General features: G+C 42.3%; 1 protein-coding gene across 2 annotated transcripts in view; it reads left to right on the top strand.

Moving 5' to 3' along the window:
• The window catches only part of grid1a (glutamate receptor, ionotropic, delta 1a), a 319,171-nt gene that overhangs the window by 293,846 nt on the left and 10,855 nt on the right, over window positions 1–14,470 (top strand). For both annotated transcript variants that reach the window (XM_079560464.1, XM_079560465.1), the window contains exons 9-12: window positions 5,965–6,066; window positions 7,563–7,760; window positions 8,344–8,674; window positions 10,520–10,658. In XM_079560464.1, the coding sequence (XP_079416590.1) occupies window positions 5,965–6,066; window positions 7,563–7,760; window positions 8,344–8,674; window positions 10,520–10,658 (770 nt within the window). The remainder of the gene's footprint in view (window positions 1–5,964; window positions 6,067–7,562; window positions 7,761–8,343; window positions 8,675–10,519; window positions 10,659–14,470) is intronic.

Genomic DNA, 14,470 nt, shown 5'->3' with positions numbered 1-14,470 from the left:
AATATCCAATTTAACAGTCTGCGGTACGATGTTGCGCTGGACAATTAACTTTGCTAAATGTAATGTGTCTGTGACTGTAATTGTGTGCAAATAGGCTTGTACTCTGAAGAGTCGCTGCTATAACAGAGCAGGGATAATGGCACAATGCACATGCGGCGGCTTTCTCCTCTCCAATAGTTAGATGAAAAATGAATAGCACTTTTGCACAATCTCTATTTATTTCCTCTCACTACATCCATCTTCCAAACGCAGCGGATGTAAGCAAGCCAAGTCTCATAGCATTTGTTCGACAGTGTAACATACTTTGTCATAATGCATTTTTCCTAGGGTTTCCACCATGATATAAAAAACAGAAATGAAGCGCAGATTCAACATGAAAGACCTACCAGCTGCATTCATTCATCACCTCATCACCGGCAGCTCTTCTCCAATCATCCAATCACAGTCCCAGCTCAAGCCTCACCTTCACGACAGCCAATCACCGCAGGGTCTCATTCCTGCTCCAGCCACTCACCGCTCAGAATCCCTTTCTCAAGCTCCCTGGTCACTCACTCAGCCGTTTCCCATCTGTGCTACGACCCTCCTCTACCCCTTCCACCGCCTGGCCTCTCTCTCTGCTCATTATTGACTGGCCGCCCCGGGTCTCATCTTCTACTACCACCAGTCTCCAGACTCCGGGGGAAGATTCTGGCAATCATTCCCCAACGTCGTGCATTTCATACCGTTAATTCAATCTTCTGCCGGGGTCTGAGATCCAATCATGATTCATGTTCAATAATCTCTGTTAACGCTATTCTGTCTCTGTGAGTCTTTTCCGGTTGGAATGTAATAGTAGCAGATGGGAACTGATAACCACATGTGTTTATACGCTATCTCCGAGATTGCTCTTTTTTGATGCTCTATATTCTTATTGAAACCCAAGAGCAAAGTCTGTATCTGTATTTTATCTGCTGGTATAGATAGTGGCAAGTCTTTTGAAGATAAAACATTTCATGGTAAAGATCTATTTTAGAGTAAGAATGCATTGTGATCGAAGCTGTTTTCTGGTTTGATTTTTTCCGGGTGATTCTTATTCTCGACGACCAGAATGAACTCGTTCCCTCTCATTTGTCACCATTCCTCAGTCACTTAAATACCCATGGCAGATTTCTTATCTTATCTTGCATTTTTGTGTTATTTTTTTAGGTCTGGTCGTAGGTCATATGTTTTGTGTAGGTTTGTTCGTTTCAGATTTGGCATCTTTCAAGAGGCGTCAGCAAATGTGGAAGAAATTAATGACTCACAGTCCGGTCAATCATTGCAGCGAGGCAATTCTTGACACATACGGCTGACGTTTCAACACTTGTCCAAATCCCTTCTCCAGAACCAAAGTTAGTGACAGGATTTTCATTAGACCAACTTCTTGAAACGTCAGCTGTTTGTGAAAGGAAATGTCCGGCTGCATTCATTCTTTCATTCACCGCATTTGTCTCCCTGGATGTTTAAGCATTCATATAGTAAACAACATCAATCAGTCAAAGTAAGCACATATCGCAATCTATAAAATGAAAAAAAGAATCGTGCATCAAGCTGTGTGAAAATCTCCTCCAGATCTTCATGTTCTCAGTCAATATGATTCTTCCACATTGATATCGAGCACCAATATCTCTCTTTGGAGTCTAAAGCCGGCTGTGTTCATTTACTCCGAGCAGGGGACAATGCAGGCCTGGTCAATATGCAGCTTGGTGGCTTGATAGTCCTGTCAATAGTGAAGTACCTCACTGCCTGATTTAGCCGAGGACCAGGGGCTGAAAAGTGTGTCCATCTTGGTACATCTAATGACGGTGATGAAACGATCCCACATCGAGGAGTCTCATCTACCACACTTCTAGAAGATACCGTAATTGTAGCTCCCTAAATCGGCCCGTTAGATTCCCGCCCCTTTGGTGGATTTTAAACGCTCATTGGCATTCACTCGGCTTCATTACAAATGATTATTTTAAAGGTATCATAACCGTTAGCCCCCGTTATTCTTGCGAGTTTTTAATTGGCGGTGTTATAAAAACTTCATTACCTCAATATTTGCCGCAGGGAAAGAGGCGTGACGGAGAAGGCAAACAACTGGCGGGCTTGATGTCCATTAGGCAGAGGCCTATTGACAGGGTGCCATGCATATTTATGCCGTGACAATGCTACAGGTCTGGATAGTCCGCTGACACATCAAAGGAAACAAGGGGGGAAGTAATAAAGCAGAAACCATGCCTTCTTATACTGCACTTTTATGTGTCACGCAACAGATTCGATGTGGCTTTTATGTTGTGTTCCTCTTTACTCTCAAGATTTGCATGGTTTTCGGTCCCATGATTTCAAATGTTACATTTATTTCAAATTTGACGACACAGTTGAGGTTGCAATGCAGAAAACACTGTCCGCCACCCAAACCCAAAGGCTGTGCAGCGTTGTTGCCGAATACAATAGCGTTTCACATTTGATGGACCTGGAAGCAGCAGATGGTGAAGCCCTTTTTGTACTGCTAAATCAAATTCTTAAAATTCACCAAGACCTGCCCCGCGCTGGTGCCACCCTTGCATAACTAAGCACAACCTTGTAGAAACAATGGCCGTTTGTCTTGCTCCTCTTCTGAGCCCTTGATCAGGAGTACGAAAACAGAATTGGAATTGCCCCTGAATGAGAGCAATCTGTGCCGCAAATGGCCAAAGCTTCTCTATTTTTTTTTATTGTGTGTGATATCTTGTTTTGTCCTTACTTCATCCTTTGATTTGAAAGTTCTAACGTGCTTCACAAGCTGAACTTTCCATGTTTTCTAATACAGGGGGTTAGATCAAAGCGCAACCATCACTGCTCTCCATGTGAATGTAATGTTCATAATGTAGCATAAGTATCTACACGGCTGATCCCAGCACTCACTTGCACCTCAATACCATCTTCAATAGATTATGCACATATATACAGTACATGGAGTGGCCGCCCACACACAAGATTAAAGCTTCTATGATGTCCAAAGGCTATAAATGGTGTCTCTATCATACACCAAGAACATTTTCTGCACAAGTGAAGCTTTAAAAATATGGAATGTTGCAATAAAGGTTTTGAATCTAGTGTTTGAATCTAATTTGAACTAGGACTAAAGCAAATGATCAAATAGTTGAGATTCCATAGCACCTTTCTCAAACGGTCTTACAAGTTTAACTTGTAACAGACTTGTAACACACAAAAAATAGAAACATGAAATATGAATGATGTGATTTTGAAACACATTGAATTCTTTCTTCCGCCGCTGGGCGGACAAGTGTTATTGTACGTTTCAAAACCTTAAATTTCTCTTTCATTGTTTTTGGAACCACATGAATCCAGTCTAAGCCCAGGCGATTCTGATCTCATATCAAGCGCTTATCCTTGAGTCCTGTCACTCATTGAAACTAGAAAAAGCAATGGGAGCGTCTGCCATTGTTTTGTGATGATATTAAAGGCTGATGTGAAGTGACGAATACTACTGCATGTCCAAAACATACAACTATACACAACCAAGCAGTGAGTGTGATTAAACCAATAAGAGAAACACATGGCCTGTCCAAAAAGGCATGAGTAGGAGTTCAAAGATATGACAAATAAGCAATAAAAATTACACACAAGACTGAGAAACAAGTCAACAGAACGTGTTTTTTTTTTTTTTAATTGCAGGTGACAGACATAATGACATCCCGACCAGACACAGGGAGAGCATGCACACTCCACACAGGGAGGAGTCACAAACATGTCTCTCACAATTTTGCTCTCAATCTATAGGACACTCTATGATATTGTATAACGATGTTCATTTTGCATGCGCGCTGAGGCAGCCTGGCTAACCCTCGGCCCATGTGCTTGCCTGTGTACCCGTGACGGGGCGAGGGGGTCAGCTGTTGTTTGGCTGGAGGCCCTGAGCTTGTCCTGTCAGCTCACATCCCACACTCCGAACACTCCTGCCCCGAACGCTTTGTCACATCCCAGCTCTACCCATGTCCCGCCTCAGGATTCATTAACAATTCACAAGTCGGCGCCACGAAAAGTCCGGGCGAACTGTACAGCTCAGAATGCTCAAATTACTCTCCCGCGTCAAGGGGAAATTGGGGGAAAGTTTTCAAGGTGTATGGATCATTTTGAGTTGATAGTAAATGGATGATGTCTGATCAGTGACTAAATCAGTGACATTTTGAATTTTAGTTTAAGCATTTTTCTGTTATATTTATTTATGTATTACCCTTGCCGCCACTTTGACTGTAATGTTTGTACCTGCGGTGGCCTGTCGTGGCCTGTGGATGATACAAGCCGTGGTTCGAGTCGAGGCGCGGCGTCTTGAAAGCATGCTAATGGACTGCTTGTTGTCTTGGCAACAGGTTGGGCCTCGACTTCCACGCGAGCTGCTCTGTATTCTGCGTGTGGACCGAGCACGTCTCACATCTATAAATGGGATCGTCAGTGGTCACTCTTTTGCTCACGCTGCTTGGCAAACAATCGAAAGCGCGGGTTAAAAAAAGGCTCTGTTGTAATCTTTTTTTGAGCATAGTGCGCTGTGTGGATGAGTTCGTGTTTTTTAAATTTGACTCAGGCCTATTAGACTTGGATTGTTTGGCTTGATATTTTCATCTACTTTCAATATTATGTTCCACACAAAATGATATGTCCGTGGAATATAATTTTTGTAAGTGCACTTTTCCAAATCCAGTGACAGTTTGGTTTTTGAAAGATGAAAAGAAATATGAGGCTGAAAGCATTCTGTGAGGCCGTTAGCCTCGTGGCTAGGACTGCTGTTCTGTCCTCAGCGTCAAGGGCTCGAGTGGCTGACTCCAACAATTTAGTAAGTAAATAAGTAAGTAAGTGCTTTATTGTCACTATACATGCGTACAACGAAACAGTGTTCAGGTGTTAGTCCAGAGCTGCTGCGGCTGACCCACGCTGCCACTGTGTATTAACCTGACTCGCATGACCTTGGAGGTCGGGGAAACTGTAGCACTCGGAAGAAACGTGGCTGGCTGCCCTCTGTCTCCTGTGATCCTCGGAAACGGTGCAGCGCCTCCTGGGATTATCCCTGCTTCAGAGCGTGGTGTTTTGCACTGGTCAGCTCCTCCTTCCAACAGTCTTTCACCATCTTCTCGTTTGTTCCTTTTTTGTTTCCTGTAGCTCCTCTTGTGACGCTTTCACTGTGCTGCATGTGTGGGGGCTCTTGGTGCCTCTTCAGTGTCTCAGAAGAAGACAGTTGGAGGTCTCAAATGGGTTTAGCTGATAAGCTAGCTTCAGGACCATTTTGGACTCTCAAAATAAACAAATGAAGCTGTACCAGGAGAGAGGTCACTTCCTGTTTTCACATCATCATGACAATTTGCTAACTGTCTCTCTGCGCTTGAATTAAAGCAGTACTAAGAAGCTTGTTTACCTAAATAAAGTCCATAGTCCCTCTGGGGGAGCCCAATACACACTAATAGAATCATGATGAAGAAGCTAACTGGCTAACGGGCAAAGCTAACTGAGGGCTAGTGCCGCTTAAACCGTATTTACAGCCAAGTTTGAGTGAAAAAAAATTATCTCCATTGTGTAATTGGATGTACAACATCCCTCTCTCCCTTTATCTTTTCTGTCAGTGTAGTATTTACTCTCACGGACAATTAATGAGTAAAAAAAAAAAACATGCTACGACACCTGCAGTGGCGCTTATGGCCTCTAGGGGCATGAGTTACTTAGTACTGCTTTAAAGATGGTTTGAACAGATTTCAAGGTGAACCCCTTTGTACAGTGTTATACGACTTCACTCTGTTGCTCAAAGATTATGAGTTGCTGATGAAGGCGAAATGTCCAATGTTGTCCAGGTGACGACTTGAGAATCTTTTTGTACATTGAAAAACGTCTTTACGAACACATTTTTTTTTCCTGAAGTGTTGAGCGGTTGCGTTTTGAAATTATTTTGATTATTTGATTTGTCCCCCGCAGTTGGCGACCTGGGACTCCACTCGCGGTCTGAACGGAAGCCTGAAGGAGAACCGCATTGAGAGCGGGATGCAGGGGGTCACGCTCAAGATTGCAACGCTACTGGTGAGCGCCCGCACATCACACGCACTCACAAGAGAGCACGGGTATAGAAGACGGAGGAAAAGCTCATTCAAATTTGACAAATCTCAATTCTGGTTTGGAAGTGTTTAATAGTGCACAAGTGGTAATTTACTGTTATTGTGTTTAGTAATGGCTCCTTGAAAACTGTATTGCTTTGGCTTGCAAATCAGACTGCGTTTTATTCCAATCAGACTCAAAATAGAACAACATTTCAATAGAGGAATGAGCTTGTCCTGAGAACTAAACTTTATTATCTATCCGGATAAAAGATGTGTTGTTCATGTGCCAAACAGCTCGAAATGGGTTGGTTCAAATAAAAATCTTAAATGTTCTATTTTGGGAATAAAGGGAGAATTCAACAAATCTGTGAGTACATTCCACGTAGAAAACTAAAGTGATTGCACATTTTCACGGATTTCGCTACGCTTTTATTTTCAAATTCTAAACTAAATAGGAAGAAATTTGTGCCATTTTCAAATTGAAGTGGATGGATGGATGGAACAGCTTTCTATGGCAGCCGTTGAACATTTGCGAAGGAGAAGCACACTCTTTTAGAGACTATAAATCTGCCTCGAGGGCCTCTTTTTATAATTACACACCATTCAGTAAAACCCAAGATTGAAATAGAAGTGCCAAATATAGCTTTTCCCTTGAGAAATGATTCACTCTCTAGATTAAACGTTATATATATATAAACATCTCCTCCAAGAACACCTCATAAGAAGACATCCCGTTTAGAAGAGCACCTATACTTGATCCCTGCCCGGTCACAGTTGATAGAATACAGATTTTCTTTTAAGGCCCGGCCATCAGAAGCCCATTAAGTCCCTCCCCGCGCCCCACAACACAGCAGCTCTCTCTCAGTCGGCTTCATCAATTCAATGCACTACCTCTCGGACTTGCCCACTCTATCTGTTGTCTGCCCCTCTTCACACATGGTTTACCAGCGCCATTTTTATTCACAACTTCGGCGCAGCGAAGTCGCTTAATCAAGTCATTTGCCCTGACCTACTTCTGCTTGTTTTTTACACTTCAACCCATCCAATCGGGGCCCTGACCCCACCCCCCAATCCGCCCATAAAGAAGAAGAATCATGAGCGGCGCGGATAAATTTACAATGGCAATTCCCGTAATGATGGACCCTGGCAGTTGTGGCCATGTGTTACAGGTCAACAGTTTGCGGCCGGAAGCCTTTTATTAAGATGGAGTTTAACTTTGATCAGCTCGGCATTTCTTCATAAAATTGTCAAGCTAAAGTTCTTAAGATGACTGAATACGTCGCTCTCTCCGGGTTGCCAATTCGAAGCCCTCGCGGAGATTGCGTTGCATCTTGACAAATGACCCAGCTTTGATTAAGTACAACTCCTCAAGAATAATGGCCACCTCGGGGAGAGAATCATAATTTGGGTTGATATCATTGCGGCGCTTTAAACATATTGTCTTTTTCTCCTTTGCACTGTGTTCGTTGGCGGGGACAGGAGGAGCCCTTCGTAATGGCGGCAGAGAACATTCTGGGACAGCCCAAGAGGTACAAGGGCTTCTCCATTGATGTTCTGGATGCCCTGGCAAAGATCCTGGGATTTAAGTATGACATCTACCAAGTCGGGGATGGAAAGTACGGCACGGCGCTCCCAAACGGATCTTGGAACGGCATGATCGGAGAACTTATTGGCAAGGTTGGTGCTTTTGTTGATTCTTTCCCATTTTCTGTTTTGTTTTGGAAATCATTGTAGTGATTTCTGTCCAAATTGTTGTCTGGGAGGGAAGCCCTATTGTCTGGTTGGTTACACAGTGAAATAAGAAAGCATTTGTAAATATAACTCATTCAATTACTTAATTTTCATTATGGTGGTGAACATGACAATGTTCTGGGTGTTCATGTAAAGTGGTTGTTTGGCTGATCTTTTCAACAATATAAGTAAGGAATCATTTCCTAGAAAGAATGTAAAACATATGAGAGCTTTAGTTATCACTTTTTGCTAAGTTGCAATGAAATTAGCCATGACTTTTAACTAAAGCCAATTGGTTAAATTCCCAGACTGTCTGTAGTTGATTAATGTGAATGAAGAATGAATGTTTTCCACAGTAAATATCTGTGGACAGGTGCACCCCTGCTCAGGCCCAAAGTCGCTAAAAGGCTCTAGTCCAAAATAGGTGCAATCCAGGCAGCTTCTTGTGTGTTTACCCATCAGGATGCATCCTACCCTTACAGCAATCTGTATAGCTGCTTGACTATATTGCCTGCATTTTCCTCCACAGAGGGCTGACCTGGCCATCTCTGCCATCACCATCACCCCGGAGCGTGAGAGCGTGGTGGACTTCAGCAAGCGCTACCTGGACTACTCCGTGGGCATTCTGATGCGCAAGTCAGAGGACAAAATCAACATGTTCTCCTTGCTGGCTCCCTTCGACCTAGCCGTGTGGGCGTGCATCGCAGCCGCTATCCCCGTAGTGGGCATCATGATCTTCCTTCTGCGGAGGATCCAGGCAGTGCGCTGTCAGAGCAACACCGCAGGCCACCCCACGCCATCCGTGTCCACGTCTCTGCAGAGCGCCATATGGATCGTCTATGGAGCGTTCGTACAGCAAGGTGAGCGGAGGTACAAGGGGAGAAAGAGCAAACAGAAGGTGCTGATTCAGTTGTGTTTACATTATGCAGTGGTAGATGCTTTCATCTGGAGATGATGTTGTAGAAATGTTCCATACAACGGCACTTCCACCTCCACAAGAAATATCCAGCCATTTCAAAGTAGATGACAATAAACAAGTTGAAAACATCCAGTCAGTATGAATCCCCCAGAGGCATGTTGGTCCAGGTGAACCCAGGTTGGACATATGAGTTTACTCTTAATTCAGAGCGACATCTATCACGGTCTGCATTCAGGCAAGGCTGAGATTTATGTCTTTAAAATGACAATTTGTACTTTTATTTGTTTTCTTTTTTTATTGCCTGACTGACAACATGAGCACTTTTGTTTCAAGTGGATTGGATCTATTCTCTTTCAGATATGGATCTGACCAGTGGTGCATAGTATACCATTGTCAGAGAGCAATCAACTTGGCAGCCAAATCCCCCCATTGATTTCATAATGATATGCCAACACTTGGCTGAGTTTCATTGTTCAAGGCAGATTAAACTATCCACCCAAAGGCACACTAACTTTCTTATCACTGCTCATTTGAATAGTTTCATGTTTTTTTGTGTTTTTTTTACTCTTTAGTGGGTTTGAGAGAGATAGGACATCTTTTAAAAGTCCACAATCCAAATAGGAGCCTGATCAGTTTTTCAGAAGATGAAAAAGAACGTCTGCTACATGAGCACTTTGCTAAATTTTTTCTACTCCAAAAGATTGTAAGGATGTGCAAATTCACATTCAATGACCTCGGCGCATCAGTCAAAGCCATATGTGATCAGAATGAGTGATGGCCGATTGCTGCGCTACTGACAGGGGCCTTCAGTGTTTTTAGCCACAGTGTCCTGAGGCCCAGCTGCACTGATTGTGACACTTTGAGACAAATATGTTTTCATTACATTTCACAATCCACAGTCTGTCCATGACATTTCTGCAGCTTTACGCCTCAAAATTACAATTTCCTCTGACATTTTGTCCTCCGCGTCACAATCTTCTTTTTGGAGACAAAGTGACATGGACACGCTCAAGATGAAAAACAAAAAACCTTCTGACGCGTACTTATCTCTCACACAGAACATCACGTGTAAGGATGACATTGAGATGAAAACATGTGTATAGGTATCAACAACTAGTCTCCATAGATAAGGGTTTTATAATCAGGTTTCGCCCTGCTTATATCATGGCAAAAATACAGACAGCGTGACAAAAGATTTCACACTTTTGACACATCTCCCATTGCTTCAAAAGACAGTGTTACTTGGTTTACTTGTCCAACAAGTAATTATGTTAACAGATACACTTGGCAGCTGTCTTTGTTACGAAGTGGGCCAATCCCCTCAAAGCTCTTTTATAACATGCTGGAAGTAAACAGCAGGTTCAAAAGCCCTAGTTCTCTTGGCTCCCCAGTACAAGGAACTCTAAATACAACGTTTGCCATTTGGAAAAAGCATAAACACTGCAGCACACCTACACATTTTGGCTGCGTTAGAGCTTTTGACAAAGAAAATTGCTACGTTAATGGTGTGTATGGCAAGCCATATTAATTGTGTTTTTAAAGGCCATACACCTGATTGTTTTGTCTACATACAATTGAAAATGGATTGCAAATTGTTGGTCGTGGTCCAAACGCATTTCTAACTTCCCAGTTCTTCACAGGGAAGACTTTATAAGCGCATTTATCAACTTTAAGGAAGCAATACTGCAGTAAAAACAACAACAACACTGCAGTTATAAGGCCTTTAGCATCGACAACAGTTTGGACATGCTGTCATCTGCTTATTTCTCCATGTCTTTTTCAACAGGAAGTGATGCCATCCTCGGATCAGTGGCTTTACGGATTGTGATGGGAAGCTGGTGGCTCTTCACCCTCATCGTGTGTTCGTCGTACACCGCTAATCTCGCCGCCTATCTCACCGTGTCGCGCATGGACAACGCGGTTCGGTAAGACTTAAACAGATTACGTGGCTTAGCTTTGTGAAGTGAACAGCCCATTGGAAACATACGAAACGCAAAAAAAAAACGTTGCGTTGAGATGAGTGATGGGCGAGAGACAACATTTGTTTGCCCCTAGAGGCCATAAGCGCCACTGCAGGTGTCGTAGCATGTTACGATATTTTAATCATTAATTGTCCGTAAGGGTAAATACTGCACTGACAGAAAAGACAAAGGGAGAGAGGGATATTGTTCATCCAATTACACAATAGAGACATTTTTTTTCACCCAAACTTGGCTGTACATACTGCTTAAGTGGCGCTAGCCCACAGTTAGCTTTGCCCGTTAGCCTGTTAGCTTCTTCATCGTGATTCTGTTAGTGTGTATTGGTGACTCCCACCCGGTGCACGGAACTAATTCATCTTTGAAATGGTTGTATATGGAGAAGGTAATGGCATATTGTGCGTATTGTTTTTGAAGTATGGGGAAAAATACTGGCCTGGTTCCCAGTCGTATTAATGCATAATATTACACTGTTTACCATTTGCCATCAAGGACAGTATGAAATATACCGTATAGCACTGAGAAAACAGTCTTAGCCTTGAACGCAGCAGGCTGCTACATGAAACACTTCTCGTCACCCTTCACTGATCAACTGCTGAGTTCATTAGTACATTCTCTGACTTAATGTAATTTAATGTCTCCAGCCAACACTGTTTTCATATATACAGTGTTAGCACATACGACTGTAGCTGTTCCTTCATTAGTGTGCATCCTGCATCTCCAACATGCATTCTTCTGTTTTGTGTAATTTTTTGACCCAGTGCCTAACAACTAGCCTGTCCTCAGTCCAAATGTTATTTGTCAGTAAATCCAATTTGGTTTGCTGTCTCTCCCCAAAGAGTGGCTCGAAAGGCGTTTGATTGCATTGGGTCTGTCTACCGCTGAACAAATAGCCACATGTGGACATGCGAGGACAGGGCGCGAATGTTAAAGAGCGTGGCACTTACCTGTGTGCGTCTTGTGTTTTTCAGTACAACTAACATAAATCAATCAGGCAGACATGAGTGCTATTGCGTTAGTGTCGTGGTAGATAATGACAAATAATAAAGACAAAGAGCACATTGAAAATCACGCCTATCAGAAAATGGAAGTTGGATGTCTTTATATATATTCACATTTATGTTCATTCTTTCCTTTCTTCCTTTGCTATCAACTGATTTATTTTTATTTACACCGTACCGCTTATTTCCCTCGAAGTCTGCAGTTACACGTCTAGAATGTAAAATACCGCAAGTTCCTGAGACAACCTTGTTCATCATCTGCTGATTTTGCTCATCATTTTGTTTTTCTGTTCCCTGGTGGTTCATACATATTCACATTTTCGGTTGCAAATGACCGTTATATGAGCACAGGATGGTAACAAATAAATGCTTGCTCCAGATCGGATCAATAAAGCATTCATTAAACTCTCCGTATACGGTTTATGTTTTGTGTATGTTTATGAAGCAATCAAATTTAATTGAACTAAAAAGGCAAAACACACTCAATGGAAATGCTCTTTTCAACTCAAAAGGCAGAGTAACTACATTCTAGACTTTCTGCCAAATCATGTATTATGCCTTGATGGTTAGATTAGACAGATACATTGACTCTAGGGGAGGCATTTCCAGTAATAATATCATATAGCAAGAGATCCAGTGTCTGAAACCTGAACTACAAACTACAATGCAATGTGCTGCAGCTCAAAAGTACCTGCGCAAAAGTCTTACTCTGCCATTTATTGCTAGCTCTATTGGCCTCTACTTGTGCTACTGAGACCAAGAAGAGCTGCCAGATTTCTGCTAGTTGCTAGGCTTCAATTTCCCATCCCGTCTGGCCTCGCAGCCGGCAATTGTGTACCACTAAAAGAAGTATTGCAGTAGCTTATATAGGCTGCTGCACTTTGGGGTTCTTTTGATATGTTTCGAGAGGTCAGTGTTGGCTGTTTCATGGCTTCACTCCATCCTTATTTGACTCACAGTAGTCATTTCATAGAGTCTGCAGACCTGTTATTCACTTATAGACTGCAGGTCCAGTGCTACTGGCCAGCCACTTTAAGGTCAGGTAGAGACATTGTGAATAGAACAGCCAGAAGTGGACAGACTAAAAGATCTACTTATTACAATCGACTGGAAATAACAGGACCATTTCTAACTTTGATAAATGCTGTGAGTCCCCATTTGTCATAATGCTTTAGAATCTAAATTATTATCTAAAGTTTAGATGATCAACAACATGCCACTATAAATATATGAATGAGCAAATATATACAAATAAAGTCAAACTGAAAGGCTATACCCAGCAGAACACTCAGCCGGTCAGTTGAACTTTGGTACAATTTTTGTTTATGTGAAAAGGTCCAGTAATGATATTTCTGCCTTGAAATTGCCTCCTGTCAGCATCTCCTATTGAGTCACTGACAAGCATAGTTACTATTGTGTCTATTCTCTTGCCAGTGATATATAACTTTCAAGGTGTCTTGTTATTTGTATACCTGTTATTTCCACGTTTTGCAGTCTTATTCTCTTAATTCTAACTATGAAACACTATTCTGAAGACATAAGGTCTCATTGTGAAAATTGTCTTTATGATAAAACTCAAGAAAATAACTGTGTCTGGCAAATGCTGAAGTGGATTATTTTTTTTATTTTTTTTCATGAAATGGAGTTGCTGTGTCCTCCAAAATGAAGTCCGAGCCGATCTGACTTGAATTTGAAGTGACAAACATGGCACAGTGTGGCCGCTGTGCTCACACGCTTCAGGAGTGTGAAAGATGTCAGACCATTTGCTCAAGCTACAGGTGCATTGTAGTTTCATTTTACTCCCTTCATCACTCCCGCAACACATCAACTGCCTCTGCTCGTTTTATGTGGGTCTAGCACTTGTGGCTGACAGAGGGGTGTGTTGTTTACTTGGAGAAACTTGTGTTGAATATCCTTGAAAAGGACAGGGGAAAGAAAATTGTATTTTTAGGTATGTGGCCTCTTTGGTTCCATTTTCTCTGGCCGATCAAAGCAATTTCAACATCTGACAAACACACACAAACTGTATATCCTCCACCTTTAGGACAGGGTCATTTATTGTTCTGTTTGATCTTCAAAGGTCTTCTCAAGTGGGCTACAGGTGGTTGATAGATGATATCACTGACTGTCAGCGTTGATTAAGACTGCAAAAGTGTATTGTACTGTGCACTCATCACTTCCAACTTGTCTTTGGGCCGTGACTGAAAACAAAACAAGAAGATGAGCCACCACATCATGAAGTTTCATCCACAAAATAGTAAATAAAAAGAAAAGTCCAACCTTCAAAATCTATTCAAATGAGCTTCTGAAAGCAATATACTGACTATGCAATTATTCCTTTTCAATTTACTCCTTACTCTTTCTAGATATCAGCTGCTTCTGTAGCCAAAATTGTGCTGTTGTTTTGCCAGTCACGTGACACCTGTCACCATATTACACCGTCTTGCTAATGTAAAGACATTTTAAACTTCAGGAAACAGGTATATAGTAGCCTGGTTTTACCATACCCTCGTACTCATTGCATTTCGTACAAGAGTCTGGACTTTCACAATTGAGCTTATCAGGTGGGAGGGGTGAACTCCTTTGAAACGATTAGATCTGATTTTCGCTAGCGTTTGGTCGTGACGTATGTAATGCGCCCGAGTGAGTGAAGCAGCTCTCAGCTATGCTCTTGGGGGCATTCCTTGCGCATTCCAGAGCTTCAATTTTAATTTCGGGATATTTGTTAGCCAAGCCAGAACTGATTGAAGAGCTTCC

This window comes from Gobius niger (genome assembly GCF_951799975.1).
Source record: "Gobius niger genome assembly, chromosome: 7".
Classification (NCBI taxonomy): Eukaryota; Metazoa; Chordata; class Actinopteri; order Gobiiformes; family Gobiidae; genus Gobius; species Gobius niger.
This window is presented reverse-complemented; position numbering and strand designations above follow the sequence as displayed.